The 17,263-nt window shown below is 43.7% G+C and overlaps 2 protein-coding genes across 17 annotated transcripts in view; one reads left to right on the top strand and one right to left on the bottom strand.

Moving 5' to 3' along the window:
* Positions 1-7,279, bottom strand: part of METTL22 (methyltransferase 22, Kin17 lysine) — a 71,086-nt gene extending 63,807 nt beyond the window's left edge. For 2 of the 14 annotated variants that reach the window (XM_068110550.2, XM_078774227.1), the window contains exons 1-2: positions 7,098-7,256; positions 951-1,087 (exon numbers count right to left, since the gene is read on the bottom strand). In XM_068110550.2, the coding sequence (XP_067966651.1) occupies positions 951-1,056 (106 nt within the window). In that variant the 5' untranslated portion in view covers positions 1,057-1,087; positions 7,098-7,256. Of the gene's footprint in view, positions 1-950; positions 1,088-2,370; positions 2,526-7,041 lie in introns of those variants that run through there. The other 12 variants (XM_078774223.1, XM_078774230.1, XM_068110548.2 and 9 more) reach the window with 12 other exon arrangements.
* Positions 1-17,263, top strand: part of RPS9 (ribosomal protein S9) — a 40,332-nt gene that overhangs the window by 16,242 nt on the left and 6,827 nt on the right. The window contains exons 1-2 of one of the 3 annotated variants that reach the window (XR_010983695.2): positions 7,312-7,354; positions 10,675-10,787. Coding sequence is in view for 2 of the 3 variants with exons in the window: in XM_068110558.2 (XP_067966659.1) it covers positions 10,691-10,787 (97 nt within the window). In the remaining variant the exon portion in view is untranslated. Of the gene's footprint in view, positions 1-7,311; positions 7,355-10,674; positions 10,788-17,263 lie in introns of those variants that run through there. The other 2 variants (XM_068110557.2, XM_068110558.2) reach the window with 2 other exon arrangements.

The following is a 17,263-nucleotide window of genomic DNA, read 5'->3' as shown; positions in this document are numbered from 1 at the left end:
GAGTCTTGAGAGGGAACGCGGCAGAAAGATTTGTTATTTTGAGTGTTCTAATAAACCATGGTAAAACCACACCAATGCAATTGTGTAGAATAAAATAAGTAATTGTATTAAGAACACTCACATACACAATAATAACACTCTTAAAGAAAGTACCATGAAAATATCACTTGCATCTCATGAACAATACATATGATGGTACCATCATTCCCCAATACTCTCCGATCAATAAACCCACGATACGCCAAACGTGAGTGGAATGTAACAATCCCAAAGTCCGTGCACGAATCCCCACGCTGGGTGAAGGTCGAAGTCATGCAAGAAGAACAGGCAGGTATCGGCGCGGCTGCGGACGAGGAGTTACGAGGTAAGAAGTCGGGCAGATGGAAGCACCGGGTAACGATCCCCCAAAACGTGAGTGGAATCCATGCCCCACATCCACCAACGAATTAAGCCGATATGGAAACCAACGGCGATCAACACAAAGAGGTCGATATGGGAATCCCAACGACAAAACACAAAGCACCAGGCGGACGGCATCCTCGAGAAAAAATGGCGTATCGGCCTGTAATGGAGGCGCTTGCTTTCCCGCCAATAATAGTTCACACTCAGTACCAAAACCTGAGATGCCGGTTTAATTGCAATCGCAATATGGGACGATGTCGCGGGCAATCCCTTATACGGGAAGCCTCAATTCATTCGCGACCAATATCGATATGTTCGCTCGCAGCCTCGATGTGACTCACAGCCATCTCTCTTCCCCACTGATCTTTCTCCTTCCTCCTCTTCCGGTTTTGTTTGGCGCATTTTTCTTTTTCCTCCACAAACATTTATTTTTACCTTTTACTAAAGTTATCTCCATTTCACATAGAAATCTTAACAACAATATAACTAAAAATCCTACAAGTATATTATAACAACAAAGGCGGAAGTGACAAATCCGTAACACAGACCTTGCTCACCACAGAGCCCAAGCCGCACCATGAAGTGATGAGCATTTGGCATAAACAGATGAACATCTGAAAGAACAAGGTCGCTACGGAATTGTAAGGAGTCCATAGTTCCATAAAATCTGCATGTGACAGAGAATCTGTAAAGACACAAATAACACATAATGTGAAAGTTGCTACCTCCACCACCACAGGTGGACGTAGGTTATGAATTCACCCCTGTTTGCCTGTTTGTGAGCAGGATGCTTCAAAACGTTGTGGACGAATTATGACAAACCCAGATGGATGAGTTGGATAGGTGACAAGAACAAGCCGATTCTATGTTGGTTTCCCAACCAACACTGATAGGCCGGATCCAGATCCGGCCTATCAGTGCGCAAGAAAACGTAAACTGTTCAGCCTGGTGGAGCTATATTCTCTACCAAGTGCCATTCTAGTTCAAATAGATATGTACTTAAGAAATTCTATCTTTAAGTGGACTTTTCTTTGACAACATATAAACAAGAAAGACATCATGCAGAGCACGATACTTGCAAAATCAACCGCCCCACCTCCTGACCCCCCAAAAAGGTTGCCATGGATACATCAAATTGTCCATTTCATCAAGATTTAAATTGACGATCTTAATCTAAGCTTGGTTCAATCGGATAGTGATTAATTATTTTTCAGATGAAAATTGATGATTTTTGATGTTTAACCTTGAGTTGACCTTTGACATTTCGACCCAAAATCGTTAGTTTCCCAATTCAGTGAGGCATTATGCAATTGCTGTTTAATCCCCAAGTCAATCGGATGAAAATTGACAATTTTTCAGATGAAAATTGATGATTTTAGAAGTTTGACCTTGAGCTGACCTTTGACCTTTTGACCTCAAATGGTTGGTTTCCCAATTTAGTGACTAAATATGCAAATGCTGTTCAGCTTTCAAGTCAATTGGATGAAAAATGACAATTTTAGAAATCTGACCTCAAATTTGACCCTTGACCTCAAAATCAATAGGCTTCTTCCTTATGACCAACTCCACCATTTGGTGAAGTTTCGTGACCTGTATCAGGCGATTGACATACAAACAGACAGACAGAATAGCGCACAAGACCAACAAATATACAGTCCTTGAAAAATCTTCGGTTTTGCAAGTATAAAAGCAACATATACTGACAGTGGGATCATGGGACAAAAGTTGGACACAACAATCAAGGGAATGAACAAATATCAGTGGAACGTTAAGATTAAAATATTCCCATAAATCGACGATGGTGATTCGAACATACGCAATATCCTCAAATCCTCGTCCTTATCACACCGTGTACACACAGGCCTGAACTTTGTCCCTCAATGTGAACCTAATAAATAGAGGGACCAAACGCACCAGTCTGTTAATTCCCTTCTGTACCCAGCAAATGTTGCACAGTATATCTCTCACTTGAAAAAGATTGTAAATCTCGTAAATGGGTTTTTGAAGCATTCGTTTCAGACATGTGAGATGGTGCTTCTTCTTCTTCTTCTTTTTATTCTTTTGGGTTTCATGGCGTTTTCAGAGCCGTGAGGCTCTATACACGCCACGCACCTGAACAGCACTGTGTTGCAAAAAAAAAAAAAAAATTGAACAGGACGCCTATGGGACATCCATAGAACTATATAGGTGTCCCACACGCTTTCAAAAAGTTTAGGACCGCCTTGCACAAGCGAGGATGCTTCTGGTTTAAATGACCAAAAATTACGGGCAGGTCAGACCCACCGACCCCCTCCTCTCTAACGATTTTAAATAGAAGCAACCCAGGTCCGTCGTATTGGCGGCATACCATAAATAAGTGGGATAAATCTTGAGAATGGTGCTATTTCTTTGTGTGACCTTTAAATAAATAAATTTAAAAGTACATAATTTTCAAATATATCAAGAATAGATCAAGTGCTTTTCAGAAAGAGGTTCTTGGAACAAATTACAGTGCTACTGAAGGTTTGACGATAATTAAACAATGTAGTGTGAATCTTTGCTGTCTCACACCTGTCCTGCCTTTTCACACCCGCACGTGCCGCGTGTTCTCCGGCTGGATAACGGAATCTGCTTTTGATGGTACGGAATACGGAATCGAAAGGCCCGCTCCCGTTGTTTGTGGCCGTGGCCTTGTTTGCCGGTGGCCTTGTGGTCTTGGTGGCCTTGTGGCCTTGTTTGCCGCTGTGGTCTTGATTAGCGGCTGCAGTCGTTTGCCGCTGCGTTTGCCGCTGCGTTTGCCGCTGCATTTGCCGCTTTGCCTCCTCGACCTTGGCCTCGTACTCGTCCCTTCGCTCCTGCCTGGCATGGCTCTGAAGTACTCCGCCGCAAGGCTTCTTCTGCTCAATACCCGCTCCACCCCATCATGCATCTCTGCCATCAAATCAAATGGACTCCTCCGACGACCCAGGTACATTCACCGTGGCTCCGGTCGCAAGTTTGTTTATTTGCAATCAGGTCACTCCATCCCCGTCCTCTGGTCGGCTCAGCGCACTCTCACTCTTCGTCCCAGCGCACCTGGTCACAGCAACCCACACGATCGCACCTCTTGCCTACGAACCCTGGCTAAATCACCTGAATTCATCCCTGCTGTTCAAAACAACATCAAGCTCACCCTGTTCAACACCCGGTCCCTCAACAATAAATGCCTCATCCTGAACGAATACATCCTGGATAACAAACTGGACTTTCTCTGTCTCACCGAAACCTGGCAACAACCTCTGGACTACTACACACTCAACCTCACCACACCCAATGGATATTCCTACGTCAATAAACCACGCTCGGAGGGCCGAGGTGGTGGAATTGCCGTTATCCACCGTCAAGACATCAAGACCAACCTCATCTCCATCTCATCTGCTCCATCATTTGAACACCTGGCTTTAAAACTCTCTGGTCACACGCAGTCAGTCATGGCTGTCGTCTACCGCCCTCCCAAACCACACCCATCATTCCTGTCTGACTTCTCCTACTTTCTGACCCAGCTATGTTCCCTCTCCCCCTCAATCCTCCTCCTTGGTGATTTCAATATCCACATGGACTCCACTGACTCCACAATAACCACTGACTTCACTGATTTACTCACCTGCTTTAACCTCACTCAACATGTCGACTTTCCTACCCATATCCGTGGTCACATTTTGGACCTTGTCTGCTCCACTGGATTAAATTTGCACCATCTCTATGGCTCCGACCTCACCCTCTCTGACCACTTAGCCATCACTCTGACCATCAACATCCCCGCCCCAACACCAAGGCATTATCGCACAATCAACTTCCGTAAGCTAAACGCTCTTTCACCTACCTCATTCTCATCCACCCTCTCTGAAAAAATGTCCACTTCTCCCTTCATTGACCTCCACACCCCTTCCGACCTCACTGACTACTACAACCACACTCTCTCCTCCTGCCTTGACCAGCTTGCGCCTGTAAAAACCAAAACAGTTTCTTTCACCCATTCTGCTCCCTGGTTTACCCCTGAACTCCACCTGATGAAAACTCGTGCTCGCCAACTTGAAAGACTCCGCAATAAAACGGGTCTCACAGTTCACTCCCAAGCCTACAAGGACCACATACAACACTACAAAGATGCCCTCTCCCGCGCCCGCTCTGCCTACTACTCTCAAATTATCCACTCTGGCTCCGGAAACCCAAAAGCACTCTTCTCGACAATAAACAAACTCCTCCGCCCCCTGAACACCACCACCCAGTCATTCACAGTAGACAACTGCATCTCCTTCCTCTCTTTCTTCCAACGCAAAATTGACAACATCTACAACAGCTTGACCACCGCCGCACCCGCTCCCCCTCCAACCACCTGCCCCCCCTTGTCCTGCCATCCCCTGTCTCGGTTCTCCCCAATCTCTCCTACTGACCTCTCTGAACTCCTCATAGGAATGAAAACTGCCACCTGCACTCTTGACCCCATCCCCTCCAGCTTTGTCAAAGCCTCCCTCCCTGCTCTCTCTCCACTTATCATTGCAACAATAAACTCCTCCCTGTCTACAGGCATCGTCCCACCTTCCCTCAAAATTGCTGCTGTTACCCCCATTCTAAAAAAACCTGGTCTAAACCCTGACACCCTAAACAACTTCAGACCCATCTCCAACCTACCCTTTCTGTCAAAAGTTTTGGAACGCGCTGTAGCCACTCAACTCAAACATCATCTCTCTGCCAATAACTTGTATGAAACATTCCAATCCGGATTCCGCTCCAACCACAGTACTGAAACTGCTCTCCTCAAAATCACCAACGACCTTCTCCTCTCCTCTGACGCTGGCAACCTCAACATTCACGTCCTCCTCGACCTCAGCGCTGCCTTTGATACCATCGATCACACTATCCTCCTCACCCGACTTGAATCCACCTTTAACGTCACCGGCACTGCCCTCTCTTGGATTAAATCATACCTCTCTGACAGATGCCAGTTCATCTCCATCAATAACTGCAAATCCCCCACTGCTCCCCTCCCCCAAGGTGTCCCCCAAGGTTCAGTTCTTGGCCCCCTCCTCTTCATCCTTTACCTGTCCCCGCTCGGTCACTTAATCCGCCGTCATGGTCTCCAATTCCACTGCTTCGCCGATGACATCCAGCTTTTCATCTCCACCAAGTCCGTCTCCACCGACACCCACTCTATCCTGACAAACTGCATCACTGAAATAAAATCCTGGCTTCAAATCAACTTCCTCAAGCTTAACTGTGATAAATCTGAAATAATCATCATTGGCCCAAAAACGCTCACAAAATCCACCCATAACTTTGCCCTCAACATCGACGGTATCCCAGTATCCACCTCCCCTCACATCCGGAATCTTGGCGTCATCTTTGACCAAACCCTTTCCTTCGACAAATACACTAAACAGATCACAAAGTCAGCCTTCTTTCACCTGAAAAACATTGCCCGTCTCCGCTCATCCCTCTCCTCCACGGCTGCAGAAACCCACATCCACGCCTTCATCACCTCCCGTCTGGACTACTGCAATAGCCTCCTCTATGGTTCACCCTCAAAAATCACCAATAAACTCCAATACATTCAGAACTCCGCTGCCCGTCTACTCACTCATTCCCGGACCCGTGACCACATCACCCCCGTCCTTTACAAGCTTCACTGGCTCCCCATCCCCCAGAGAATCCAGTACAAAATCCTCCTCTTGACATACAAAGCCCTCCATAACCTGGCCCCATCCTACCTGGCTGACCTCCTCTCCAGACACACTCCCACCCGCAACCTCCGCTCTGCTGGTACCAACCTCCTGACCCCCTCCATCCGGACCAAATTCAGATCCTGGGGGGACAGGGCCTTCTCCATCGCTGCTCCCACCCTCTGGAACTCACTACCTCACACCATCAGAGACTCCTCCTCACTCACCACATTCAAAACATCACTAAAGACCCACCTGTTCAACGCTGCATTCAACATTCAACCCACAGCATTTAACCCCTGACTATCTCTTCTCCTTCTCCCTCCTTTTGCTTTAAATATTTCCCTATTGATTCTTGTCTTGTCTTTTTGATTCTTGTCTTATATATATGCCGTATATCGCTGCTGTTTGTTTTCTTGATTCTTGTCTTTTTGCAATTGTTGTTTTCATGTATTGTTATGCATTATGTTTTCCACTCTGTCAAAGCGCCTTTGGGCTTCTGGAAAAGCGCTATACAAAATAAATGAATTATTATTATTATTATTATTATAATCATAATGTGGCCTATCTAGAGCCCGAGAGATCTGAGAATCAACAGTTATTCTATCAAATTTCTGTGAATAGATTTAAGAAACGCAAATATGACACCGTATTGAATACAATTACAAAATAAATATTAATTTAGTCTTTGAACCAGCCTCACCCCGCAAATTACAGAGATATCAAATATTTGACAAGAAATAAACAATATAGGAGACCGCTGTTCCTCAGAATATGAAAAACAACAACAACAATATATTGTGGCTCACCTAGATCCCGAGATATCTGAGAATCAACAATTATTACATCAAATTTCTGTTAATAGATTTAAGAAAAGGAACTATGACACCGTATCGAACACAATTACAAAATAAATATTAATTTAGTATTTGAAACCCCTTCACGTTCACCACCCGCTTACCAAATGTAGTGCAACAAGTGGTGTTTTGTCATGCACAGCGATATTCTATTACAGACCTACACGTCAAGTAGTAACTCCATCACTTCAGTTTTTCACAGCTGCGGCAATGCGCGCACTTAACGTTGACTAAATCCACCCCCGACGTCACTTCAGGACGTCCCCACGAACAACAAATCCCCCACAAGGACACGCCCTACTTTCGCACCGCGCAGCGCGCACGCGGACGATGTGAAGGAGTAAAGGGCGTGACACGCCTGCTGATATCAATACTCTTTGAGAACTACATTCTTTCTTTCCGGGGTCGTGGCACGTGGTTGGTTTTCAATTTTCACGTTACTAGTGCTGTTCGTTTTTATGCCAATATCAGTCATGTTACCTGTCGTTTCATTGCTAACTTCTCATGTCTAGCTCACACGAGAGGCGTGCTTTGTACTGTGTGTTCGTTGTTGTATTGTTTCATTTTTAATGCAGTTCGTTGTTTCAGGCCTTGTACAAAGTGATGAAGTGCTAGTCTACGTTTAGTAAGAAGATAGCCTTGGTGTTTGTGAATGAACTCGTACAAAGTTTAGAATAAATGTAATCTTTGTTTTATTTTGCGGGTGTTTGTATCTATCTGGGAGTCATGTAGCTGTAGGACTAGGAGCTTGTGGGGCAATCGTACAATACAAGGTCGTAGTGTAGAAGTGTCGAATCAGTTTGGCCGACTCGCTACCCTTGGCTAATATTAATATTTATTAACAAATAGCTCACGCTTTGGTGACTAAAGTGAGTTTATTTTTATATGGGAGCATATCCCAAACCCAGAGTGGCGACAATAACTTTACAAATCACGGTTTTTATGGGGGTTTTCATGTCGAAAGCATTTCTCCGACAATTTTTATCGTAGGTGCCGGTACCATTTTATTGGAACTAGAAGGCAAGGGGAGCATATGGGGATGTAGTACCAACCGAGAGGAGCATATGGGGATGTAGTACCAACCGAGGAGCATATGGGGATGTATTACCAACCGAGAGGAGCATATGTGATATGGGGATGTAGTACCAACCGAGAGGAGCATATGGGGATGTAGTACCAACCGAGAGGAGCATATAGGGGATGTCGTACCAACCGAGAGGAGCATATAGGGGATGTCGTACCAACCGAGAGGAGCATATAGGGGATGTCGTACCAACCGAGAGGAGCATATTGGGGATGTAGTACCAACCGAGGGGAGCATATGGGGATGTAGTACCAACCGAGAGGAGCATATAGGGGATGTTGTACCAACCGAGAGGAGCATATATGAGGATGTAGTACCAACCGAGAGGAGCATATGGGGATGTAGTACCAACCGAGAGGAGCATATGGGGATGCAGTACCAACCGAGAGGAGCATATGGGGATGTACTACCAACCGAGAGGAGCATATGGGGATGCAGTACCAACCGAGAGGAGCATATGGGGATGTACTACCAACCGAGAGGAGCATATGGGGATGCAGTACCAACTGAGAGGAGCATATGGGGATGTAGTACCAACCGAGAGGAGCATATGGCGATGTAGTACCAACAGAGGAGCACATGGGGATGTAGTACCAACCGAGAGGAGCACATGGGGATGTAGTACCAACCGAGAGGAGCACATGGAGATGTAGTACCAACCGAGAGGAGCACATGGGGATGTAGTACCAACCGAGAGGAGCATATGGGGATGTAGTACCAACCGAGAGGAGCATATGGGGATGTAGTACCAACCGAGAGGAGCACATGGGGATGTTGTACCAACTGAGAGGAGCACATGGGGATGTAGTACCAACCGAGAGGAGCACATGGGGATGTAGTACCAACCGAGAGGAGCACATGGGGATGTAGTACCAACCGAGAGGAGCACATGGGGATGTAGTACCAACCGAGAGGAGCATATGTGGATGGAGTACCAACCGAGAGGAGCATATGGGGATGTAGTACCAACCGAGAGGAGCATATGGGGATGTAGTGCCAACCGAGAGGAGCATATGGGGATGTAGTCCCAACCGAGAGGAGCATATGGGGATGTAGTGCCAACCGAGAGGAGCATATGGGGATGTAGTACCAGCAGAGAGGAGCATATAGGGGATGTACCAACCGAGAGGAGCATATATGAGGATGTAGTACCAACCGAGAGGAGCATATAGGGGATGTAGTACCAACCGAGAGGAGCATATAGGGCGGGGTTGTAGTACCAACCGAGAGGAGCATATGGGGATGTAGTACCAACCGAGAGGAGCATATGGGGATGTAGTACCAACCGAGAGGAGCATATGGGGATGTAGTTCCAACCGAGAGGAGCATATGGGGATGTAGTACCAACCGAGAGGAGCATATGGAGATGTAGTACCAACCGAGAGGAGCACATGCGGATGTACCACCAACTGAGAGGAGCATATGGGGATGTAGTACCAACCGAGAGGAACACATGGGGATGTAGTACCAACCGAGAGGAACACATGGGGATGTAGTACCAACCGAGAGGAGCATATGGGGATGTCGTACCAGCAGAGAGGAGCATATGGGGATGTCGTTCCAGCAGAGGAGCATATGGGGATGTCGTACCAGCAGAGAGGAGCATATGGGGATGTCGTACCAGCAGAGAGGATCTATCAGCTGAGGAAGCACTCACTGTTGGACAAGTTTCATGTGGGAGCAGAATAATTGAGTGAGTTAATATATTTGATTATATAGAAAAATAGCCAGAATGGACTTTCTCATGGGAAATCACGTATAGCAAATTTGGTATTCCATTAGGGAATGAATGACTGGGTAGATGAAGGAAGTGCAGCGAATGTAATGTCCTTGGACATCCAGAAGTAATTTGTTAAGGTAATGTAGTTATGATTAAGGAATTGTTAGTCGGAGTAGCGCACTGTATCGGAAACTGGATTAGGGATAGGAAGTAGGGAGTTGTCATCGGCATTATTTATTTTAATGACTTGCATATTGGGGTGAAGAGCAAGTTATCAATAACTGTAGATGGCGCCAAGCTTACAGGTGAGTTGGGTAGCCAATAAGGGGGTACTTGGATTCAGGGATACTTTTGCACTTGCTCTGTATTGGCAAAATATTGCCAGATGCAGTTCACTGTTTTTTGGCGGGAATCGTATAAATTGGGCCTACATCAATATAATTGGTAGTTTTTGAGCGTGTTAAATGGGACCAAGATCATGGTGGTAGTTGTAGATATAGTGCAGCGCCATGTTGCAATGACGAAAGCTCATCGGAGTTTTGGTTGTACTCGTAAGAGCATATAGTTTATCGATTGAAGGAGGTGGTTACATCATACATCAATTTTTGTGAGGTCTCCTCATTATGTGGACGCCATTTTGTGGAAAAATATGGCCACATTGTTTGAGCTTTGAAGATTGTAAAATCTCCTGTCGGTCGGCAGAGTTTGAGCTGAAATGATTGCATGAAATGAGATTTGTGGATTGCGAACACCTTTGGTGTAAAGAGCAGAGATGGGCCACCTGGGATTAAGTTTGAAAGGGTAACCCTAACTCTTGCACCCTTTTTGAGGGTGTTTTTCTTTTGCATTCTAAATTACCACATCCTGCTGTGTACAGCAAAAACGACCACCGCCCCAACTCCCTCGTTCTTTAACGCCATGTTGTTTTTGTAGGTTGCGATAAGCCACCATGCCCGTCGCTCGTTCATGGGTATGTCGCAAGACGTACGTGACTCCACGTCGGCCCTTCGAGAAGTCTCGACTTGATCAGGAGCTCAAGCTTATAGGTGAGGTGTGCTCAAGCTTTCTCTTCTTTTTTTCCTCCATTTGCATCACGTTTTATGTCGCTTCACTTCTGTATTTGATCCTTCACGGGGCGTTTTTTTAAATTTTTTTTATTTTTTATTTCTTTCTTCTTCTTCTTCCTCCCCTCCCTCCTTTCTTTATTTTCTTCTCTCTTCCTCTCCATAAATATTAACAATCGATCGACCATTATGCGACTTTTATTTCTACTTATGGCATTGCATGTAGTTTGCTAAATACCCAATCGCTGGTACTGCGGCTTAGAGATGGAGGTCGGCCTCCGCCCTCCGTGAACATGTTACTTTGTGAGTTTAATTAAAGGCAAAGAGTATTGGTAAACAGCATGTTGGTTTTGCGTGTTTCTCTTTGTAAGACGATTGGTGTTCAGACTATTGAGAATTTTTTAGCCATTTAATAGGTAAAGACAATGCAGTTTTTTTGTGCTTTCCTCCCTTCCTGTTGCTCCTTTTCCTTTTATCAACTTAGCAGGAGTAACCGGCATTGCCCGGTGATTTTCCTGCTGGAATTTTGAAGAAATCAATTTGGCTTTTATTTTTTATTTATTAGGGGACCATAGGTACCGTTTTGAAATCGCTTGGATTATTAGGGGACCATAGGTACCGTTTTGAAATCGCTTGGATTATTATTAGGGGACCATAGGTACCGTTTTGAAATCGCTTGGATTATTATTAGGGGACCATAGGTACCGTTTTGAAATCGCTTGGATTATTATTAGGGGACCATAGGTACCGTTTTGAAATCGCTTGGATTATTATTAGGGGACCATAGGTACCGTTTTGAAATCGCTTGGATTATTAGGGGACCATAGGTACCGTTTTGAAATCGCTTGGATTATTATTAGGGGACCATAGGTACCGTTTTGAAATCGCTTGGATTATTATTAGGGGACCATAGGTACCGTTTTGAAATCGCTTGGATTATTATTAGGGGACCATAGGTACCGTTTTGAAATCGCTTGGATTATTATTAGGGGACCATAGGTACCGTTTTGAAATCGCTTGGATTATTATTAGGGGACCATAGGTACCGTTTTGAAATCACTCGGATTATTATTAGGGGACCATAGGTACCCTTTTGAAATCGCTCGAATTATTATTAGGGGACCATAGGTACCGTTTTGAAATCGCTTGGATTATTATTAGGGGACCATAGGTACCCTTTTGAAATCGCTCGGATTATTATTAGGGGACCATAGGTACCCTTTTGAAATCGCTCGAATTATTATTAGGGGACCATAGGTACCGTTTTGAAATCGCTTGGATTATTATTAGGGGACCATAGGTACCGTTTTGAAATCGCTTGGATTATTATTAGGGGACCATAGGTACCCTTTTGAAATCGCTTGGATTATTATTAGGGGACCATAGGTACCCTTTTGAAATCGCTCGGATTATTATTAGGGGACCATAGGTACCCTTTTGAAATCGCTTGGATTATTATTAGGGGACCATAGGTACCGTTTTGAAATCGCTTGGATTATTATTAGGGGACCATAGGTACCGTTTTGAAATCGCTTGGATTATTATTAGGGGACCATAGGTACCGTTTTGAAATCGCTTGGATTATTATTAGGGGACCATAGGTACCGTTTTGAAATCACTCGGATTATTATTAGGGGACCATAGGTACCCTTTTGAAATCGCTCGAATTATTATTAGGGGACCATAGGTACCGTTTTGAAATCGCTTGGATTATTATTAGGGGACCATAGGTACCCTTTTGAAATCGCTCGGATTATTATTAGGGGACCATAGGTACCCTTTTGAAATCGCTCGAATTATTATTAGGGGACCATAGGTACCGTTTTGAAATCGCTTGGATTATTATTAGGGGACCATAGGTACCGTTTTGAAATCGCTTGGATTATTATTAGGGGACCATAGGTACCCTTTTGAAATCGCTTGGATTATTATTAGGGGACCATAGGTACCCTTTTGAAATCGCTCGGATTATTATTAGGGGACCATAGGTACCCTTTTGAAATCGCTTGGATTATTATTAGGGGACCATAGGTACCGTTTTGAAATCGCTTGGATTATTATTAGGGGACCATAGGTACCGTTTTGAAATCGCTTGGATTATTATTAGGGGACCATAGGTACCCTTTTGAAATCGCTTGGATTATTATTAGGGGACCATAGGTACCGTTTTGAAATCGCTTGGATTATTATTAGGGGACCATAGGTACCGTTTTGAAATCGCTTGGATTATTATTAGGGGACCATAGGTACCGTTTTGAAATCGCTCGAATTATTATTAGGGGACCATAGGTACCGTTTTGAAATCGCTCGAATTATTATTAGGGGACCATAGGTACCCTTTTGAAATCGCTCGAATTATTATTAGGGGACCATAGGTACCGTTTTGAAATCGCTTGGATTATTATTAGGGGACCACAGGTACCCTTTTGAAATCGCTTGGATTATTAGGGGACCATAGGTACCGTTTTGAAATCGCTCGAATTATTATTAGGGGACCATAGGTACCGTTTTGAAATCGCTCGGATTATTATTAGGGGACCATCGGTACCCTTTTGAAATCGCTTGGATTATTATTAGGGGACCATAGGTACCCTTTTGAAATCGCTCGAATTATTATTAGGGGACCATAGGTACCCTTTTGGAATCGCTTGGATTATTATTAGGGGACCACAGGTACCCTTTTGAAATCGCTTGGATTATTATTAGGGGACCATAGGTACCGTTTTGAAATCGCTCGGATTATTATTAGGGGACCATAGGTACCCTTTTGAAATCGCTTGGATTATTATTAGGGGACCATAGGTACCCTTTCGAAATCGCTTGGATTATTATTAGGGGACCATAGGTACCCTTTTGAAATCGCTTGGATTATTATTAGGGGACCATAGGTACCCTTTTGAAATCGCTCGGATTATTATTAGGGGACCATAGGTACCCTTTTGAAATCGCTCGGATTATTATTAGGGGACCATAGGTACCGTTTTGAAATCGCTCGGATTATTATTAGGGGACCATAGGTACCCTTTTGAAATCGCTTGGATTATTATTAGGGGACCATAGGTACCCTTTTGAAATCGCTTGGATTATTATTAGGGGACCATAGGTACCCTTTTGAAATCGCTCGAATTATTATTAGGGGACCATAGGTACCGTTTTGAAATCGCTCGGATTATTATTAGGGGACCATAGGTACTAGGGTGCATCAAACGCCCTTAGGTTCTTGGATTTTAATGTCTATTCTCTCAAATGTTACACTTGTTGGTAGAAGTATGTATGCAAAAAATAAATGAAATCAGAGGTGGTCCTGGGTGGCCACCGGCCACTTTTATATATTTAGGGCCATTTTCGGGGCCGCACTATGTAAAAATGTTTGATTTTGTTATTTTACACCCAAACCTAGTCATGTTTGGTATCAAATTGAAGGTCTTGATGAGAGGAATACAAATATAACAATTTTATGCAAAAAACGATGGTTTGATAATTAGTTTGTATTTTTACATGAATGAAATCGGAGGTCTAATCGTGGGTCCCATACTAGTAGTCTAATAATATCCTTTATTTTCTTTCAGATGGCAGATAAGAAGACCAGATTAGCAAGTGCCATTTTTGGTCTTGGCAATGCTTTTACAGAAGCAGATGGTACATTGACAGGAGTCCGCCTCCCAACTTGCCGGCAGGTTCTTCGATGCGTGATGTGGTACATCCAGAAAGAAATATGTGAAGGCAAACAAACTCAGCCACTGAAATGGAAATCTGCCAGCATCGTCCTTATCCAGCTGAAAAAATTCTACACTAAAGCAAATATTCCTATGCTTTCAGACCATCAATGCTGCAAACTAATACTTGACCTTCTTAATGACAATAACAAATTGCGTCAAATACCTGTTTCTCGCCGAGAATCTCCAAGCACTTTGGCTAAGTTGCAAACCATGAATGAACGTCTTGATAAGACCTTTGGTGTATGGACAAAAGATGCAATGACAAACATTAAGAATGAGGAAGATAGAGTATTTTTAGAGTCAATGAAATCTGACAGAGTAGCCTCATTTGGTGGTGTTGACAAGAAGAAAGTTGATAAAGATCATAGAAAAGAAAAACGCCTCTTAGCGGAAGCTTCAAGACGAGAACGTCATGATCATCCAGTGTACAAGAGATGACAATTAGTTCTGTATGCTCTGATGATAGTGACTCTGCAGATAGCTTGGAAGAAACTGAAGAAGAGGCGATTCCAGAGTTTCAAAGGAAGCGTAGTCACCACAGATCAACATATGCAGGTACATCTGCCTTTATTCCTCATGATATTCTGAAAAGACATTCAGTTGTGTCTGTTGCTACTCGACTAAACATAACTCCTGTTCAACAGGTTGCGCTCACCAAAGCTGTAATTCAAGAGGCAGGAGGTGATCCACGTCGTGTGGCCAAGTCGTACTCAACTGCTGATAAGGCTCGACGATCAATAACAAGTGCTATCGCCAAAGATATTCAAGAAAATTGGATCGCCCCAACAGCTGCAACACTTCACTGGGATGGCAAGCAGATACCAATGCTCACAAACAAGAATGTCAAGGAAGAAAGATTGCCAGTGTTGGTTGGGAATGCCACTGATGTAAAGCTACTGGGGGTGGCTAGATATCCTCCTGGAAGTGATAGGTCATCAGGTGACATCATTGCCGAGCACACTTACACGTATCTACATTCATGGAAGTGCAAACAATCAGTTGTCAACTTATGTTTTGACACAACAGCATCAAACACTGGACACGTTACAGCTGCCTGTGTTACCATTCAATCAAAACTGGACCGTGCTCTTCTGTGGTGTGCATGTCGCCATCATGTTGGAGAGGTAATCCTGGATCATGTGTTTGACGTTCTCAAAATTGAGGCATCAAAGTCTCCAGAAGTATTTTTGTTCCAAAAATTCCAGAAGAATTGGGAACGCATATCGCATGCAAAGAATGAAAGTTTAACCAAAATTGACATTTCCATGTACAATGACTATGCACAACAGCTGCTTTTATCCTACAAAAACAAGGTTTTAAGCACAATCCGCACAAGCGCTTCATACTGTAGGGAAGACTACAAGGAAATGGCACAACTCTGCCAGGTAGTCCTCGATGATGATGTCACAAAACAAGGAACACTCCACAGACCAGGGGCCATGCATAAAGCAAGGTGGATGTCAAAGATTCTTTATTCCATCAAAATATGCCTACTTGAAGAGCAAATTTCTCTACTACCTCGAGGAACTGTAACAACACAACATCAACAGAAAAAACTGAAGGAGTTTGTTGTTTTTGTTGTTTATATTTATTGTGATTGGTGGCTCATATGTCAGTCTGCTTCAAATGCCCCATGGTTTGATTTGTGCTTTTACAAGACTCTGCTCAACTATAAAGCTGTCAACTCAACCATTTCAGTCAGCGCTGTGAAAGCCTTTGATAGACATTTGTGGTATTTAACCCCAGAACTGGTTGTTTTGGCACTGTTCAGCAATGCAATTCCTCAAAAGGATCGTCGTGCCCTTGCAGATGTGTTACTGGCCATACAACCAGATGAAATGCCAAGCACTCCAAAACACCGCTACGGTTCTGGATATGGCAAACCGTCATTTCCAAAAATTACAGAAGCGACAACCCTGGCTGATCCTGTGAACGAGGACTCGTGGTTTACAGTAAACCTTCTTCACCTAGATATGACCTTCCTAACAGAGGATGTTGACACTTGGCAGAACAATGAGCACTTCAAGGCAGCCAAGTCCATTGTGGATGGGCTTAATGTTGTGAATGACCCTGCGAAGAGAGCAGTAAAGCTCGCAACTGATTTTGTCTCAACTGCAAGAAGAGAAGACCACTTCCAAAATCTTCTTCAAGTGGTTGAATGTGACCGCAAAGCGAGGCCAAATTTGCGGAAACGAGCAAAGTTGGAGTAGTGACATTGGCGTTGTGCTTAATACATTTTCAAACTTTTAATCAATGAAAGTACAATACTACAACACTGTACTACAACTTTGTAATATGAAGAACGATTTTGGTTAATTTTACATTGACATGTAAGGTTGTTTTAACTGTTTGATATTAGGCATTTAGTAAAAGTAGGACTTTACTTTTGTATATAGGTATAATGGTTAATTTTACATTATCTTGTAGTTAATTTTACATTATCTTGTAAAGTAGTTTAGCTGTGGCCCTAAATGGCCCTAAATATATAAAAGTGGCCGGTGGCCACCCAGGACCACCTCTGATTTCATCTATTTTTTGCATACATACTTCTACCAACAAGTGTAACATTTGAGGGAATAGACATTAAAATACAACAACTTTTTGAAAATCATGGGGCGTTTGATGCACCCTAATAGGTACCCTTTTGAAATCGCTTGGATTATTATTAGGGGACCATAGGTACCCTTTTGAAATCGCTCGAATTATTATTAGGGGACCATAGGTACCGTTTTGAAATCG

The sequence above is a fragment of the Myxine glutinosa genome, chromosome 3 (genome assembly GCF_964187855.1).
Source record: "Myxine glutinosa chromosome 3, kmMyxGlut1.1, whole genome shotgun sequence".
Lineage (NCBI taxonomy): Eukaryota > Metazoa > Chordata > Myxini > Myxiniformes > Myxinidae > Myxine > Myxine glutinosa.
This window is presented reverse-complemented; position numbering and strand designations above follow the sequence as displayed.